The 17,799-nt window shown below is 62.8% G+C and overlaps 1 protein-coding gene across 5 annotated transcripts; it reads right to left on the bottom strand.

The window, feature by feature from the left end:
* Nucleotides 1–107: 107 nt before the first annotated feature.
* Nucleotides 108–17,515, bottom strand: TNS2 (tensin 2). 5 transcript variants are annotated; one of them, XM_075551638.1, is made up of 29 exons: nucleotides 17,368–17,515; nucleotides 10,238–10,346; nucleotides 9,931–9,968; nucleotides 9,173–9,211; nucleotides 8,797–8,835; nucleotides 8,595–8,644; nucleotides 8,255–8,429; nucleotides 7,729–7,779; nucleotides 7,354–7,476; nucleotides 7,204–7,268; nucleotides 6,722–6,805; nucleotides 6,221–6,333; nucleotides 6,080–6,140; nucleotides 5,771–5,846; nucleotides 5,417–5,546; nucleotides 5,257–5,322; nucleotides 5,067–5,180; nucleotides 3,694–4,914; nucleotides 3,451–3,601; nucleotides 2,771–3,339; nucleotides 2,583–2,672; nucleotides 2,196–2,321; nucleotides 1,990–2,082; nucleotides 1,804–1,881; nucleotides 1,615–1,692; nucleotides 1,077–1,245; nucleotides 920–988; nucleotides 777–806; nucleotides 108–680 (listed from the first exon to the last, which is right to left on the bottom strand). In XM_075551638.1, the coding sequence occupies exons 1-29, from the start codon at nucleotides 17,434–17,436 to the stop codon at nucleotides 542–544; spliced, it is 4,215 nt and encodes a 1,404-aa protein (XP_075407753.1). In that variant the 5' UTR covers nucleotides 17,437–17,515; the 3' UTR covers nucleotides 108–541. The 5 variants fall into 5 exon arrangements, with proteins under 5 accessions (XP_075407753.1, XP_075407751.1, XP_075407756.1 ...); XM_075551636.1 differs by lacking the exon at nucleotides 17,368–17,515 and adding an exon at nucleotides 14,987–15,142; XM_075551641.1 differs by lacking the exon at nucleotides 17,368–17,515 and adding an exon at nucleotides 13,109–13,196.
* Nucleotides 17,516–17,799: the final 284 nt, after the last annotated feature.

Here is a 17,799-nt window from a genome sequence, read left to right on the forward strand (position 1 = left end):
TGTGTGGAAGTCTCCGGAACCTGGACTGTCCCAGGAGAATAAACACCAAGGCATGACTAAGGATCGGCCTCCCGGAGAATAAACACCAAGGCATGACTAAGGCTGACTAAAATGTATAGAAATTCTTTATTACACAAAAATAGACTCTGTTCCCTTCTTCATGTGATCCTACTCTGGTCCCTCTGCTGGGGAGGGGGTGCTAAAAGGGCGTGACTTGCTCCCCGGCTTCGCCCCTCTCTCACCACGCTGGGACCTGCAGCTGGGTGGAGCCAGCAGGGCCGGCCCCTCCAAGGCTGGTTCTTGTCCAGCTGGGGCTGCCCTGGCCTCACCAGTACTCCACTCTGATGGCTCCTCCCCCTCACGCCCACCTCTGACATGTGCTCACGTGCAAGGTCATCTCACGGCTATCCACTTGGCTTAGCAGGCTGGGGTTGAGAAAGAGCAGTGTGCCATGCTGGGGCCCACCTGGGGGGAGCGGGGGGCCAGGAGGGCGTGAGGCGATGGGCTGTGGGAGGGGATGCAGGGCCCCTAGTAGCCGCCTTCACTTCCTCTGGCCCAGTAGGACTTTGGTGATGAAGGTGACGATGGCAGCTGCAGGCTGGTCTGGGTCAAGCTCTGCGAAGAGGTGACACACATTCTCCCAGGGGCTCCCTGGCTTCTTGGCCACGAAACCAAAGATCCTAGGGGGACACAGCCTCAGGTTGGGGGGCCATCCGGGTGACCCCCCCCAGGGCATGGAGCGGGTGGGCGGAGACGGGCCACATGGGGGAGCTTACTTGGAGGTGGTCCCGTCAGGGTTGGTCCATCTGCAGGGGGAGGAGAGCTGTGAAGGCATGGACGGGGCCAGCGGTGGGGAGGGGGACCTGGGGCTGGGGACTTGGCTGGTGGGGCCAAGGGGGCTGTGTGAGGGAAGGGTCACCTCCGGTCCTGAGGGTCAGTGCTGGAGAAGGTGATGCTGGTCACTGGGTAATGGCGGCGAAAGAAGAGCCTGCGAGGAGCAGGGGAGAGGTCACATGGGAACCAGAAGGCCAGAGCCAGTTGTCCTGTCTCACCCTGGGGACCTGGTCACCACTCACTTCCTTTGGTTGTCTGTCAGTGTGATGCCCTGGGCTGAGACCTTGAAGTGGACCACAGCCGGCGTGGGCCGGGGGCTGCAGTTCAGAGCGGCCGAGCTAGCCCGGGCCACGGCTTGGGGGCCCGTCAGGGACTCCGTCTCCACTGAGGTCAGGTAGAGCACGCTGCAGGCTGCAGGGCAGGTGGGTAGTGGTTGGAGAGGAACACAGATTCGGATCTTTCCTCAGTTTCCAACCCCCTCCCCCCACCCCACCCCACCCCTGACTTCCTCAACCTCAGAGCCCACAGTAATATGCTGAAAGGGACCTGGGCAGATCCACTCAGCTCTCTCTAGCCTGGAGCTCAGGAGAGGGCTTCCAGCAAGCCCTCCAGGAGAGTGGAGCTTGAGGGTGCCCCTGGCCACCCCTTACCCGCTGCCTCCTCCATAGGTCAATGCCTCCTTCTGGGCCCAGCCACCTCAAGGCTGCTCACGGCCCATGCCCTGTACCTGCAATGCCCCTTTGATGCCAGGGGAGGGGAGGGAGGGAGGCCCCTACCTACCGGCACCCTGACGAAGGAGGTCTGCCGCTGTGCTCATGTTGGTGGGCACGTGAGTCTCGGGGGTCTCTTCCAGAGGGTCTGGGGGAATGAGGGCCAACCAAGAGGTCAGAAGGGGGCACCATTCCCCAGGGAAGCCTGGGAGCTGAGGGCAATGGTGGAGGGAATGAGGGCCAGGTGACGGGCACCCACCTTTGCTGGGAATGCGCAGGCAGCAGGGCAGGGAGATGGGGGAGATGGAGTGTTGGGAGACCAGGGCCGACAGGCTGCCTGCGGGAGGAGGGGGAGGCAAACACTGGGAGGTCAGATCCCTCAGGAGAGTTCACAGCCGCCCCCTGAAACCAACCCAGCGGTGGCCTTCCCCCAGCTGCTTCTCACCAAAGTGGGGCTCGCTGGGACAGCCCTTGATCTTCACCCCTTTAGGCCCAGTCTCAATGAGGAAATGGCGGACCAGCTGTTCCAAGGGGTCCCCTGAGAGGAAGCAGGGGAGCGTCAGGCCTGGTCCCATTGTTCTGCCTACGGATGCTGTGGCATGCCCCACTCCTCTTCCCTCTGAGACCCATCAGTTCCACACCCGTCTTTACCTTTCCAGGGCTGAGCACTGGGTGGAGGTGTGGCCACCTTGAGGGCCAGTCCATAAGCTCCTTGAAATGAATGGCTGTCCCTGATCAGGAAGGCCCCCGGCTCCTTGTCCTTCAGCAGGGTGATGGCTGGGGAGGGTGAGAAGGTGTCACACCCAGCTCACAGCTACCAAGTACGCCCTCTGGCTCACCAATCTCCCCGGTCTCTCTTGCCATGGCAGTGGTAGTGTTGGAGCATTTGAGGGCAGAGCTTGGGAGAGGTGGTATTCCGCCCACACCCCTCAAGCTGAGGGCAGAATCCTGGCTAGTGGGAGACCCAGACAAGGCAGGCACCAGGGGGCTTCCCCTCCAACCTGCAGAGTAGGGAGGGCTGGGCAGCTGGGGCCTCACCTTGGTCTCGGGAGAGGTGTGGCTTGTACCAGAACTTGGATGTGTCCTGAACAAACTTGACATTGCTTTGGCTCTCATGTGTAGAGGACTCTGAGACAGGGAGAGGCTGTGTTCAAGCCCAGGGCTCCCAAGTCCCCTGGATGGAGGATTCTTCCAAATGGTCCCACCCTTTTGCTGGGGCTTCATACCTGGGAGGTGGGGGGTGTTATCTGGGAGCAGGGGTGCGAAGGTGACGTGGTGACTGGGGCTTCTGGCTGGTGGCGAGGTCCGATCTGGGCCCCAGGGTCCTGGCTGCGGCCCAGGCCCAGGCAGGTGGCGTTTCTCAGGAAGTGGGGGCTGAGCAGGGTCATTGGTGGCATAGGTTGCAGCCAGGGGGAAGGCGGGTGTGGGCGAGCTCTGAGGTGGCTCTGGGCTGGCCATCAGCCAGGGCATCTGGGCAGGCACAGGAGTGAGAGGGGACCCATCCGGGCTGTCTGAGGGACCTCGGGGGCTCTGCCAGGGTGCATGGCGGAGGCCTGGCAGTGTGGTGGGCACTGGGCTCCGTGAACTGGAAATGTCTGTGTGGCCCCCTGGGCTGCTTTCCTGAGGCCAGTCATTGGGGCACTTGGGAGGAGAGGCTGGGCTGGAAGTTCCGGGGGCCGGAGATTCAGGGCCACTTTGCGCTGCCAGCTCAGGAGCCTTTCCAGGGCCTTCCTGGGCCACAGGGGGTGAGGCCAGGGTGGGACTGAGTCTCTGAGTGGGCCTCAAGGTGGGCGACCTGCAGGAGAGAGGACGGGGTCAACAGGCCCGCAGCACCTGGCCATTTGGTACCTGACTGCATAAGCAAGGACTGAGCGATCCCTCTGTCCCCCCCTCTCCACGCACATACCTTTCCTTGCCTTGGACCGGGCTGCTGGTATGCAGGGGGGTGGAGGGAGCCGACAGCTCTGCAGGGCCGCTGCATGGGGCACCTCGGGGAGACCGGGGGAGCGTGCTCTGTCCGCTGGGGCCCTCCCTCCAGGAGACTGGCTCAGGGGACTCTGCAGGGGGGACAGAGGCCAGGCTGTGAGCCAGGAGTAGTGCCCCTTGAACTTCCCCACTGCTTCCCAGCTCCCCACCCACTGTCCCTCACCTGCAGGTGCCAAGGGGCCAGCAGTGGGTGCCAGGTGTCCTGGCAGAGGATATCTGTCCCCTCCTTCCTCAGCGGGGATCTCGTAGCTCAGCTTCCTGGATTGTGGATAGGGCGGGCTTCCCGGGGAAATGGAGCCGGTGCAGGGGGAGTGGGCCCCCGGGGTGGGATACCCTCTGCCCTCATCTGGAGACCCACAGTTGCGAGGCACCCGGCCATATGCTGGGCAGTAACTGGGGACCACTCCTCCATAGCCGTAGGCCAGCAGGGCAGGGTACCCTGGACGCCCGTACCTGCCTTCCGGGTACAGGGCATAGGAGCAGCTCTCGTGGCCCTCCTCTCCCACTTTGGGGGGCTTCAGGCAGCTGTAGTCAGGCAGTGGGGCATGGTGATGCCCACAGGCAGGTACCAACAGGGGTAGAGGGTGTGCTGGCCGCACCGGCTGCAGGAGAGGCTTGGCTGTCTCACCCACCCACCCCTCTCCAGCCTCCCTCTCCAGTCGTAGGCCATACAGGGCCGCTGTGGGCAGTGCCAGCTTCTCTTCACAGGCAGGGCATGGGCACAGGGCCGGCAGCCCAGGGTCCTCTAGGATCACCACCTCTCGGTAGCCTGGGCCACGGTAGCCAAAGTCGCCATTGGTAGGTTTGCCCAGCTCAGGCTGGTATGGGTATGGCCCCTCGGACAGCGACCGGCAGAGGCGCCTCTTCTCCACCGAGGCCTCTGCATAGTTCTGGGGGGCCCCTTCGTAGCCCCCGCAGGCCAGCCGGCGTCTCTCCAGGGTTCCCTCTGGCCGGTAGTAGGCTCCGCTGGGGGCTCCGCATGGTTCCCGGTAGCCCTGGCGGCAGGAGCAGTGGCGGCTGAGGCCAGGCCTGTGGCCCTCGTACATCCCCACTGGGGGACCCTGGCTCAAGGGGGGCCGTTCCTCGTCATCCAGGATGGCTGTTTCCCGGCCGGCTCCCGCTCCCCGGGCGCCACCCACCACGCCGCAGCCACCCAAGAGGCGATCCAGCTCCTGCCGCTCGGCGGCCGTAGGGGGCGGCCGGCCTGGGGACTCGGCTGCGGGGTCCGTGGTCAGTGTGGACGAATGGCCGGAGTCGCTGCTGACGGAGAGCATGGGGGGCGGCGGCGGGTCCGGAGTAGGGGCGGGGGGTGTCTGCCGGGGGGCCCGCTGCACCTGGGCATAGGGGCTGCCATCCAGGGGGCCTCGGGTGTGGGTCAGGCAGCCTGGGTGGACGGCAGGGGGTGGAGAGATGGTTCGTGGGAGGAGGGCGCCTCCGTCCAGGAGCTCAGGGGGGTCATGGGAGGGGGGTTTGCTGGGGAGGAAGATGTGCGTCCCCTACTCCCAGCACCCCTAAGCGGTCCCTCTCAGCACCCACCGTCCATGCTGTCCTCGTGGTGCTGGTTGAAGTTCTCGTAGGAGTCCCGGCGCACTGCGGGCTCCGCCGTGTTGTAATCCACGGAGACACAGGGGTCGTTCCGCGGCGTGCTGCCTGCGCCAAGACCACAGGCCATGAGGGGGAGGGGGGCCCACAGCCCTCAGCCCCCTGCCCGTGGCCCTCTGCTTACCTTTCATCTTCTCCGGGCTGGAGGAGAACACGAACTCCACCGAAGCTTGGAAGGGAAACTTCTCATCTGCGGGAGGTGGGCAGTAAGGAGCCGGGCCCCTGGCCCTGGCCCCGCCCCTGGGCTCCCCCTCCCCGCTCCCCGTACCCCGTCTCTGCTGTACCTATCCAGGCCTCGTCCAGCTGGTCCTTGCTGAAGGTGAGCAGTGGTCCATGAATGGTACAGGTGTGGAACTGGACTCGGAACACGAGGGTCCGGTCTGTCCCCCGGCCGCCCTTGTGATAGCATGTCACCTAGTTGGGAGGGTGGGGGGTGGAGTTCCACGCTCACTGATGCCTTCTCTTGGGCCTCCACCCTGGGGAGGGGGCTGGGGGGGCGTCTGGCCACAGCTTTGGCCTACCTCAACCTCCAGATGAGCCCTGAGTCCCTCGAGGGAACTCCCCCCTCCAGCCTGGGTGGACTTGACCCCTGCCAGAAAGCTATCCTCCCCACCCACCTCCCCCAGGACTCTCCTCACCATGACGTCACCTTTGAGGAGCAGGGCTGGCTCCAGGCTGATGTAAACCTGCTGTGGGCCGTGGCTTGAAATGCAGCTGCGGGGAGATGGGGCAGACTGGGTCAGAGGGCCCCCGGCACCACTAGGAGGGCAAGGACCTCTCTCTGGGTCCGAGCCCCGAGTGAGTGAGGGATGCTGCCTGGGCCTCAGTCTCCCCATCTGTGAAGCAGCCTCCACGTGGGCAGCGTGTCTAGGGAAGCTGCAGAGGCAGGAACTCAGGGGGAAGGGAGTGGGCGGGGCCACGCGTGGGGGCGGGGGTGGGGTACTCACTAGACGCCGGACGTGTAGACCAGCTGCATGGACTGGTAGATCTTCAGGAAGGGCTGGAAGCCTGGCGGGCAGGGAGGAGAAGTATGCTGGGCGCTGTGGGTGGTGCCCCCCACTCCCCCAGCCCTTCCCAGGTAGACTCACCTATGCCGGGTTCGAAGGCTGGCAGCATGGGCACGAGCACATAGTGCAGGAAGAGCGGGCTGCTGTTCATGCGGATGGAGCCAGACAGCAGGCCACTGAAGTAGTTGATGTACCTGCCGACAGCATCAGCACCTTCTGCTGCGGGGCACTCTGTGCCCACGGGGGTGGGGTAGGGGACAGCCCACTCTCTGCTGAACTGCCAGCCCACTTTCTTGCCTTGTATCTAACTTGAATGCCTCTGGAGGTCCTGTTGCCCTCGGCCTAGAGCACTCTGGGCCCCAGTCTCTGCCGACTGTCGCACCTGTGCCTGTACCTTCCCCACAGCATTGATGGTTGTCCCTACGGACAGACTGTATTCCTTTCACACGTGTTGCGTACTGCCCCCCAGCCACCAGGGCAGACACCTGGATTGTTCTAGATTTTCACGGGGGACGGGGGCGCTCTAGGTGAAAGCATGCGGGGAGAATCCCAGTGTGATCTTCTCCTCCCCAGGCTGCTCACCTGCGCTGGGAGGGCTGCAGCTCCGCAGCCACCTTGTCCTCGCAGAACTTGCGCATGGTGAGTGTAGCCAGAGCCTGGTCCGCCCTGGGGAGACCACGGTGGATTGGGAGGTTAGGGGCTGGCCGCCATTCGGGCCTCCAATTCTTAAGCCCCAGGGGAGGTTGGAGAGGTGTGGATGGGAGAACTGAGCCCCACATACAATCACCCTACTGGGGCTAGACTCCAGACAATTAATTGTTCCCTGAGCTTTGGTAGGGTGAAAGGCAGTTAGAAAACAAATGAGAAGGTCAAGTTCACATTTAAGGCCTCTCCGCGGGGGTTCTCTACTCCCGGAAAGAGGTATTGCATTGAAACCCCACAGGGGTACTTCTACCCTGTCCTATAGGGTTGCAGTGGGTTGGCATTAAATCGGGGAAGTGAGTTTGTTTCGAAGGAACTTAGTTGCTGGCTGGAGGAGGGATGGCTGGAGGGAGGGGCCTCACCCGGCAGAGATCTTGCTGTAGTGCATGTATGCAGAGACGATGACCCCGAGCTTGCCCTTGCTCCCCTGAGGGACAGAGACAGGAATGCAGGACCTGCTGCCACCATAGGCTGAGGCTCCCCAGCCCTGCACACCCTGAGGTCTCACCCACCTTGCAGTACAGGACGACCACATGCTGTGGATCTGCACTGAGCCAGGTCTCCATGGCCTTGCAGATGGAGCAGAGCTTGTCCAGGGGTGGGGCGTGCAATTCAGGCCAGCCAAAGTCCTGGACCTGCAGGGTGCCAGAGGGTGACTGTCTGTCAGTGAGTGTCTTGGAGGTAGGGAGATGGGGCGTAGGAGCCTGGAGGGGGGCTCTCATTACCATGCTGGCCTCAGCACTCTCCTAATCCCCGAAAGGGGCTGACAACCATGCATGCTTTGGGGGGGGGGTTCTCTGGGAAAATGTTTGAGAGGTGCAGGCCGGCCTCTGGGGATGGGACTGGGTGGCATCGAATGGCTGCTAGGCAGGCGTCTGTCCTCCTACCTTGGGATTTAGGCGGGTCAGGTCATGTCTTTTCTCTGAAAGGTTGAAGAGCTGCAAATAAAGGAGAGCTTTAGCAAGAGGTGGGGGAGGGGGGTGCCGGTTCGAACCCACCGGTAGCTCTGGGGGAGAAAGATGAGGCAGTCTGTTTCCTGGGGAGATTTAGTGTTTGAAAACCCTGTCGAGAGGTGGCCACGAGTCCGAAGAGCCTCGAGGGCAGTGGGTCTGCAGTTTTAAAGGAAGGGAGCCCAGTCACGAGGCACAGCGGTGTGCGGGGCTGGTGGCATTTGCTGTGACCAACATGAGAATGGGCCTAGGAAACACACACAGAGGCCACCAGCTCAGGCAGCCGGATAGGTAGCTGGAGAGCCTGACTTCTGGATGCTGGAGCCCCCACCCCTCATCCCCCACCCTTCAGGCTCCGCCCCTCGAGGCCTGCCCTCCCTGACTTTGACGTCAGTGAACAGCCTCGCCCACCTGGGCCTTCTGGCCCTCCCATTGGTTGATGTCCCTAGGCCCCGCTTCTCACCAGGTATTTGTCGCCGTGTTTGGATTGGAGCACGTGGGCCAGCTCACGCAAGTGGCCCCGGTGTCGCTGCTGCTCGTCTGGTAGTGCGGGGAAGGCGGCGGCCAGGATGCGCTCGGTCACGTAGGTGAGGTCCAAGTCCCAGCGCCGCTCCATGAGCGGGTCTAGACTAAAGCTCCTGGGAGGGGACAGGGGGTGGAAAGCCCAAGGTGGGCAACTGGTGAGATGCAGGGGGCTCTGCCCTTGGGGCCTGGGGTGGGTGGGGTCAGAAGACTTCCTCATCCCCCGGCCCCGGGGAGCACTGGGGCCCTTCCGTGCGGTGTGGGGCTGGCACCCAACATACCTGGGCAGAGTGCTGCGTTGCCTAGAGTGGGTCAGGGACTTGGTCGATCCCTGGCGAGGGAGAAACCTCGTCTCGACATCCCGTCGGGCAGAGCGCCCTCCACACCAGGTTCCCACCTCCACAACCCCATGCACTTGTGTCCCCAGAAGAAACCTCGGTCCTTACTCCCAAAGTTCCCTGCCTTCGCCAAGACCCCCCTTACCAGGTGCTCTATGCGCCTGACGGGGGCCGTGTTCCGCCGCTAGAGGGGGATGGAGAGGCAAGGGAGGCGTTAGCGTGGCCAGCCCACAGGTCTGTGCTGGTGGGCCGTTTGGGGGTGGTGACAGGGTCGGGGTGGGGTGGGAGGGGACACTTGTCAGCCTTCCAGAGAGGGCTGTGGTTGGGGGGAGGGAAGTGAGGGGAGCCCTGGGTCCCAGAACCAGTGGAAGAGCGGGCTCAGCCATCTTTTACCCCACCCGGCAGCCTAACGGACAGACAACTCCAGCAGTCAGTTCAGGGTAGCCGCCGGGAACCTCTCCAGGACCCCCGAGGCCAGGGCCGTGCCTCCCTCACCCAGGTCAGTCCCAAAACCCACTCACCAGCTCCACAGGTGGCGCGGCCTGACAGGCTGAAGTCACCTGAAGGGAGACCCAAGTGAGGAGCTGAGCTCTTGGGGCCACCCTGCAGCTTCAGCAAGCAGGTAGAGGGGCTGCCAGTGGATGGGCTCCAACTGAGGTTCCTCTATTTAAGGGAGTCTCCCTTCTGGCCTCTTGGTCCCCCCACCCCTGGGCCCCCACTTGTTGCTCTTGGCTCCTAGCCCCCTGCCCACACAGGCCCCCATTCATCCAGCTGCAGGGCAGGAGCTACAGAGAGCCACGCAGGCAGGCCGTGGCCAGGGAGGGACACTGGCCTCTTTCACAGGGAGACCCCGCCCCTGGGCACAGCGGCTCCCACCAGCGGACTCCAAGGCCCTGGGACCCTATGCACTCAGGACCAGGGACAGTTTTCAGAGAGGGGCTGTCCTGAGTCCAGGTGGGCAAAGGGTGCTGGCTCGGCCTTGTACCTTCTGCCCAGCCTTTTTCCAGGGCCCAGCACAAGGCCCACCACTGCCCATCCGGCAGACCAGTCTCTGAAGTCCTGCTCACCCCCTGATCCACCCCACCCTTCCTTCTCCTCCTCCCCTCCACCCCCCATTCTCTCGCCAGCTGCAGCCTGGGCACTGCACCAAGACAAACGCTGTCTCGCTGTCCACCCGCCAGGGGGTGGAGTGGGCTGGTTCTTAAAGGGCCCCGTGTAGCAGCCCCTCGCACCCATGGGTGAACGGAGAAGGGATCCCAGGTGGAGCCCAGCGACTCACCTTGCCTTCACATCTTCTGTGTGTGGCCACCTTGCAGACTGGACGGGCAAGGGAGGAAGAGGTAGATGTTAGCAGGAGTCTGAGGGCCGGGCCTCCCTGGAACCAGCCCCTGGGTCTTCAGGACTCTAGCTGTACTGCCCTGGCTGAGTGGTGGCAGGGGCCGAATTTAGGGGAAGAGGGTGGCAGAGGGAGGCTGCTGTTCCTTGGCTGCCAGGCTTGCTGTACCCAGGGGCATCTTGCCCAGTCTATTTTAGGTGCTGTGAGTGTGCCCGCTGGGCACTGGGCAGAGGGTCTGGGAATCACTCACCTCGGCACGAGATGCCTGTCCCATCGATGGTCACCTTACACACGGCACAGACCGGTGGCTTCTTCCGGAAAACCTTCTCCCGGAAGCTATGAGGCTCTGCTTTCCTAGGCTGGGGGTAGAGGGCAGACAGACAGAAATGTCACTTCCCAGTAGGCTCATCTCCTCGACTAGGCAGCAGTGCTAACCCCACACTGGGCCCCTCCTCCCGAAGGCCCAGTAGAGTGCTAAGGCACTCTCACACCCTGGACCCCATCAGGACCTGCGGGCCGCAGCTGCTTCCAGGCAGTGAAGGGGCCTTGGGTCCTACGCAGTGCGTGGAATCTGACCCATTGCATCACCGGCTAGGTCACCCTCTCCCAGGAGTCACTTAGGCTCTGGCGTAGATTGTAGTTTTGGCATGGCATGTCCTTGGGGGCCACGTGCTGACATGGGGAGGGTGCCCTGGCTTGGGGAGGTCCAGACATGTCCTGTGTAGCGTGACTGACTCAGCCTGAGTGGCCTCGGGCAGTTCTGCTCCCCTGGCTCCCGTTGTCCCCAAGCTCCAGGCAGCTGACATGCTCCCCCTCCTGTCAGAACAACATGTTTACTCTGTTCGCTGAGGCGGCAAGCAGCAATTGTGTAAGGGGTGTGCTGGGAGGAGAGGCAGAGAGTGGCCCCCGGATATCGTCTCTGACAGAGGTTCCACTGGGATTCAGGCACTCCCTGGGGAAGGGGTCTCCCCGATGTCCTTTGGAGCCCTCCCTCGCCCAGAGAAGCAGGGTAGCAGATACTTTGCTGTCGCCACAGCCCAGGTCTGTGTGTCTCCCTGGCCGCCGCTCCCACTGTGACTTTCTGTCTTTTTCTAGAACAGCAGTTCTCAACTTGTGGGTCCCGACCCATTTGGGGGTCAAACGACCCTTTCACAGGGGTCACCCGGTTCATAACAGTAACAAAATGACAGTTATGAAGTAGCAATGACAATGATTTTCTGTTTGGGGTCACCACCACATGAGGAAATGTACTAAAGGGTCGCGGCATGAGGAAGGTTGAGAACCACTGCCTTAGGGACAACTCACTTCCTCTCTCTTTCTCCCATCCTCCCCTCTGGAGTCCCAGCTCCTGTCCCCCCCCCCACACCCCACTATCATCTCATGCTGCCCTATGCTGCTTTGGGGGTCGGGCTGAGAAGTGGAGAAAGATTCATGGGGTCTCCCAGCCCCCCAACCCAGGGACCCAGGCAGCACTGGGTGCAGCTGGGTTACACCCAACGCAGAGCCCTTCTATGGGCCCTGGTGGCATAGTGGCGGCCAGGTCCGAGGTTTGAACCCACCTGTTGCTCCACAGGAGCCAGACTTTCAGCTCCAGGAAAGACTTACAGTTCTGGAAGCCCCACCCTGCCCTGGAGCCTTGCTCTGAGTTGGGGTCATTGGATGGCCGTGGATTTGGCTTTGGGGTTTGGAGCCCTTTGGGCTGGGACACAGATGTGGGTAGAAAGCAGGTGTCCCATTTCAGAAGCACCCTAACACCCGGTCGCTTCTCGGCTACCTCCACCGCATTTCCCCCTAAGGTCCTGCTCTGGGAAGGGCCCCCTCCACGTCCTGGGCTGCTCTAGGGCTCAGGGATGGTGCTGGGCAAGGTCTTGTAAGAAGTACCTGGGGTGCAGACTTGGTGTAGTTGGGACCCTCAGGGTTGGCCTAGGCCAGGGCAGGGACATGACAGCAACGCCAAATCGGATGCCAGGACCTGCTCTAAGCCCCGGCCTCCCCAAACGGGCCAAGTGAGGAGGGCACACAGGACAGAAAGAGCCTGAGGGGAGCTGACGCTGGCAGAGGGTCTGACTGCATCCTGTCCCTTCGTTCTTCCCCACTCTGCCCTCACTCCCATCCCCACCCCTCCTCTGACCAGGTGGGGTCACTCCTACCCTGTTGGTGGCCCGGCTGCTGTCCCTCCTCCCCAGGGCTCTGAGCAGCCTCTCCACAGGGCTGCTGGACTTCATGGTGGCTGGTGGGCCTGGGTGCTGGCCCAGAGGCCTGAACAATGCTGGGGCCAGGCTGGAGCTTCCTGGAAGCGGCTAAGCGGAGGCAGCCGCTTCCCCTGGGCGGAGGGGCGGCTGTCTGGCTGGTGTGAGGAGAGGCCCAGCCCTGGAAGTGGAGGGGAGTGCGGGCGGGAAGGGGGCAGGTCGCTGCTCCAGGAAGTGGGGTGGGGGAGGATGTGGTGGAGGCCAGGAGATCAGATTCCCAGGATCTACCCTGCTGGGAGCCTCCTGCCTGGGATCCTCTGGGGCCCCTGGCCCTGGAGCTATGGGGGCCCCCCCAGGGACAGCTCTAGGGGCTCCACCCTACCAGGTGTCTTCAGGGACCCAGGGTCCGGACAGCTAGGCCTGGGGGTGGGGCAAGGGCAGGAATTTAGGGATCAAGGACCAGTGGGGACATAGTGTCCTGGCTAGTCTCTCAGCCTGGACTGTCAGGCCCTTGGGGACTTCCCGTGGGGAGGAGGGGCTGGGAACCACTGTTTCAGACTGCCCAGCATCCGGGTGCAGGGATCTGAGGGTCCGGGAGCCCAAGCCTGAGAGTGGGCCTGCCTTCTGCCTTGGTTTCCCTGGTATGAAGTAGGGAAAGGAAGGTGTGCTCTGCACACACATACACACACACACACTGCCAAGCCCCCTCCCCACGCACGCATTCTAGCACAGGTGGGGTCCAACCTCCCTGAAATGGAGCCCCTTCATCTGAGGGTCTTCAGGACCCAGCCCCCCATTCTCATGCCCCTGGCTTTTTTCAGGCACCCTACCCAGTCCCGTGAGCTCTGCATCAGACTTTCCACCCCAGGGCCCAGCCTCCACACCCCAGGCTGAGCCTGCTCCCCTCTGTACCTCTCCAACGTGAGAATTACCTTCATGGCTTTCCTTCCTCAGCAGCGGCCCAGGGCCTGAGGACTGGACAGGCTGCCCCCCTCCCAACACATACTCCACCCCCCTTATGGGCCTCCTGCCTCCCTCCTGGGAACACAGCCAACTTCCTGTCCTAGGAGTCAGGGAAGGGGGGTGGGCAATGGATGAGGCCTTGGGAAGGGGGTAAGTAACCTTCCCCCAGACACAAGGGGTTAATGGTCTGGGGGTCATCAGCCCCAAGAGCTGGGCAGCAGCTTCTAGACTGGCAGGAGCTGTCTTTTTGGAAAGAATGTGAAGAAGTGTCACACACAGCACTCCCCTACCCCCACATTTGCATGGTATTTATTGAATGTCCCAGAGGTCAGGCAACTCCCAACTCCCTCAGCTTTGGCAGTTCCCTGCCACAAATGTGCCCATCTGGACTGCTTCAGTTCTGTGGTCTCTGGGATGAGTCAGCCCCAGACTGGGAGCCCACCCACCCAGGACATTTCTGGGGTCCTGCCTAGAAGCCTAGCCAGAGGCTTGTCCCTTGAAGCTCTGGTTCTGGCCAGAAGTCTGTCCCGGGGGGCCCTTGATCAGTGGGTGTTGGGTGTAGCAAGGCCTGGGTCCCCAGCCTGTAACTGGAGAGGGGCATTGGCCCTGCACCTGACCCCCACCCTCCCAGCCCTGGCTGGCTCCCAGGACATTCCAGGCTCCTGGCCAGTATAGGTGACTGGGCCTGGCTTGGTCCAGTCTTCAACCCTGCTTGGAGAAGGGGCACCGTGTGGGGAGGTTTTCCTCTGCACATAACTCGCCCAGACCCCAGGATCTGGATTCTGCCCATTCCTGCTGCTTCCAGTGGGCTGAGCAGTGAGTGCCCATCACCTTGGACAGGTCCCCAAACATCTTTAGGCCCTAACCGGTCTCCTCAGACACTCTATTCCCAGCCTAGCAGTCAATGCTGGCTGAGGACTCTCATGAACCCCTGTGCTGGGTGATCCCCTGGGCTGGGTGACCGGGGCTAGAACTGACATGGCTTCGAATGCCCGTCCCTCTTGCCTCTCCTGGCCCCCAGAGAGCACCTGAGGGAAAGAGATGGGGGACAGAAAAGTGGGGGCTGGGTCCGAGGGGAAAAGCAGAGCAGGGAAAGGGCAGCGAAGGTACCGCCTGACTCCTGGGACCCTCACTTTGCTCCAGCCTGGTACATTCCAGAGCCTGCCGCCAGCAGGTCCCCCAGCCTGGCCCCCTCTCACTCAGAAGCCGTGGTGTGTTTGGAGAAACCCCCTTCCACCCACACACACCCCCCTTCCTGGAATAGCTGTGGTTGGATGAGAGGCTGGGAGCCTGGGCCCCGCTGAGGAGGGGTGAGGCCCAGGGAAGGGAGGAGTGAGGAAAGACAGGGTCTATGGGTGTGGCCAGGGATCTGGAGAATGGAGCGTAGAAGGCAGCAAACGCATGAAGTGGGGCTGGAAAGTAGGCTCAGGCCCGGGGGTGCGGGCTTTCTGCCTCAGTTTCCCAAGATGCCAAACAGACACAGAAAAGACTATTACAGTCTCCCAGAGGCCTGAGCGCAGCTGCTCCCAGCTCCTGCCCAGGTGCCGGCCCTTAGCCGAGGAGGCAACGTGCGCCACCGCGCTGGGGAAAGCGCGCGTGCGCGGATGCGTGGCGGGAGAGGCAGAGCGCGCCCGGGGCAAGAAGGCGGCGTGGCGGGGATCGTGACCCGCCTCTGGTCAGTCCCCGCTCTGGCCTCCGCTGCTCGCTCCAGGTCTGCGCGGCCCGCGCCAGCTCCCGCCCCAGGGCGCTTGCCCAGTCCCCGCGCCCCCTGGCGCCTGCCCCGCGCACTGCCCGCCCCGCGCGGACGCGCAGGCCGCCGCCCTCGGCCCCGCGGCTCGGCCACTCACCTGCGGGGGGCGCCCGGCGGGGCGGGGGCAGGGGCGCGGGCGCGCCGGGGCGGGGCAGCAGCAGGGGGAGCCCCCGGGCCAGCCCATACCGCAGGGCCCGCGGCGAGCCGGATGGCGGGCGCTCGCTCCGCCGGCCGGCCGGGCTCCCTGCCGCCGCGTCGCTCCCCGCGCCCGCGGCCGCCCTGGCCCTCGCCCGCGCTCTCCTCCTTTCCTCCCTCCCTCCTTCGCCCGGCTCCAATCCCCACGTTCCGCCCGCTCCCCGCCCCCTCGGCCTCTCTCCTTTCTCCCTCGCCTCCACCTTCTCCCGCGAACGCAGACCCACAACGAGGCCAGGAGCCCGGCCAGGGCGCGATCGGGAGAGCTGGAGCAAGACACGGAGAACACGGGGACGGGAGAATCGCCGGGATGGCGACAGACAGTGAGGGAAGGCTGGAGGGACACAGGCAAAAAGGAGCGCGCGAGCCAGCCAGACGCCGAGGAAGCCGCGGCCCCAGCGCCACCGCGCACCCAGGCGCCAGAACCAGGCGAAGACTCCCCGTGTTGTCCCACACACCGTTCGCCATGGTCCCAGGGGAGCCGTCAGTTACTCCTGCGAAAGGACCCAACACGGGCGGCTGAGGCCCTTCTCCCGCTAATGCCTGTCCGCCCATATCGCCCCCGCCCCACGTTGGAACGGCAGCATTCCCACTCCCTGCGAGACCTCGCTGTCACATTTCGCACAAGCCCAGGCTTTCCCAGCAGAGGGAGGTCTACGGTGACCGCACCCCCCTGGCAGTTTGTGGACTGGTACTGAATAGGGGCTTCCTGAATGGAGCCAATGAGCCTGGCAGATGGTTTGTGCCACACACAGGCAAAGGGGACGGAGAGGAACCCCCACGGTGGTGTAGAAGTTGCCCTGCTAACTGCAAGCTTAGCTGTTCGAAACCGCCTGCTGCTCCTTGGGACAAAAAGGAGGCGTTCTACTCAAACCCAGTGTCTCGGAAACCCCCGTGGCAGCTCTCCTTTGCCCTGTGGGGGTGGCTATGAGTTGAAGTGGACTCCCTGGCAGTGGAAGTTGAGAGAGGCTGGGAGGGGGCACCTGGTGGCTCAGTGGTTAAAGACTTGGCTGCTGAGAAGGTTGGCCCTTCACACCCATGGCCAGCCTGCTCCTGTGAGCCTTAACTGGGAACCCCCGCAGGGCAGTTCTGTCCTGTAGGATCATTCACTAAGGGTTAGAATGGACTCCATGGGAGGGGAGGCAGGAGGAGAGGTAGACTTCCTAAAAGCTCTAAGCTCATGGCTATTCCTAGGTTCCTTCCAGGTCTTTTGCAGTGAGCACTTCCTGAAACTTTCGGGGATCTTCACCCTCCCCACTAGAATTTCCATGATGAAAAGTGGGAAGAGCGGTGGGGGCGGGGAGAGATTCTGAAAATCCAGTGCCCAGGGCTCAATGCCCAGAGCGGCCAGCACCACCAGCTGAAGGCTGTGTCCCCTCCCCCAGCTGGATCTCTTCCTGTCCTCCCCTGGGCTCTGGTTCCGATTACTACGGGGGGGGGGGGGGGGGAGGGAGGGGAGGGAGAGCACCTGGGCCCAGGCTGGCAGGCAGGGAAAGGGCCTGGTGATGATGTGGGTCCCCTCAGGGGCCACCAGTTGTCGGGGCTAGGACCGGGGAGTCCCTCTCTTGCTGCTAAGTTGGGTAAGTTGGTGTCCAACAAGCAATTGCAGGGGTTAAATCAGAGTCGCGGGGGCGGGGGTGAGGGAATAGCTTGGGTGGAGGGACATGTTAGAAAGATGTTAACAAGGCAGAGTTAAGATTGGGAAGAGTGACCTAGATTGGGGACGACTGCTGGGAGCATAGGGCTGAAGGTCATTCTGTGTAAATGGGCAAGATCTGACCACCTAGATACAGGAGCCAGGAAGATTTCTCCATGCCTGTGGAGCCTACCGCTCTCATCGTCTGCTCCTGTCCAGTGGCCACGAGGGTCTCTGGCTGGATACTAGGATGCATGCCAGGGGAGTAGCATTGCTTCCCCCACCCCGCCCCCATGGACCCCTGAGAGATTTTAAAGCTCCAGAATTTAGGGTGGAGTGGGGGGTGTCACAAGACTCCGTGCAAACTGCTTCCCATTCTGTTCATCTCAAGCTGGAGATGAGGAGGTCGGTTGGGGTTTGGGACGTCCTGGGAAGGGCTGAGGAAGAAGGTTGGGAGTGCACATTCAAGCGGCAGCTGGCTGGGGGGGAAATCTAAACTGGTGGGTGAAGAGGATTAGCTATCCTGATGAGCATCTCTTTCCTAACAGTGGGAACCCTGGGAGGGCATGGGACAGGGAGCCAGGATGTTGGTAAGGGCGAGGCCATTTCAGAGATGCCCTCTGACCCTCCCTCCACCCAGGTGCTCTTACCTTGACCATGCAGAAGGCAGCCCACCTTGGCACCAGAGGCTGGCCCTCCTCTTCCTGGGGTGACCCCATGCCTGTGCTGGGTGTGCTCAGATCCTCCAAGGGGCAGGGGGGCCACAGAAGGGGGCATTGAAGGTCTGGGACTGTGGTGGCTGGACATGCACTAGGTCAAGCAACTCCAGTGGAGGGTTTTAGGCGCTGGGAACCAGGAAGAGCTGGGGGAAGGGGCTGAGCTGACTCCAGAGGCGGATCTCCTGGCCCGGGAGGACAGAGGGCGTATTGTCCAACAAGGAGGCTGCTGCAGCTGGGCGGGGTGCGACTCTGCAGGACCCTTCCAAACTCCTTTTTGAGGAGCAGGAAGGCAAGCCCGCCCCTACACTTCAGGCCCAAGGGGCCACAATGTTTGGTGGGAAACGAGGCTATTTGACAAACAGT

The sequence above is a fragment of the Tenrec ecaudatus genome, chromosome 6, assembly GCF_050624435.1.
Source record: "Tenrec ecaudatus isolate mTenEca1 chromosome 6, mTenEca1.hap1, whole genome shotgun sequence".
Lineage (NCBI taxonomy): Eukaryota > Metazoa > Chordata > Mammalia > Afrosoricida > Tenrecidae > Tenrec > Tenrec ecaudatus.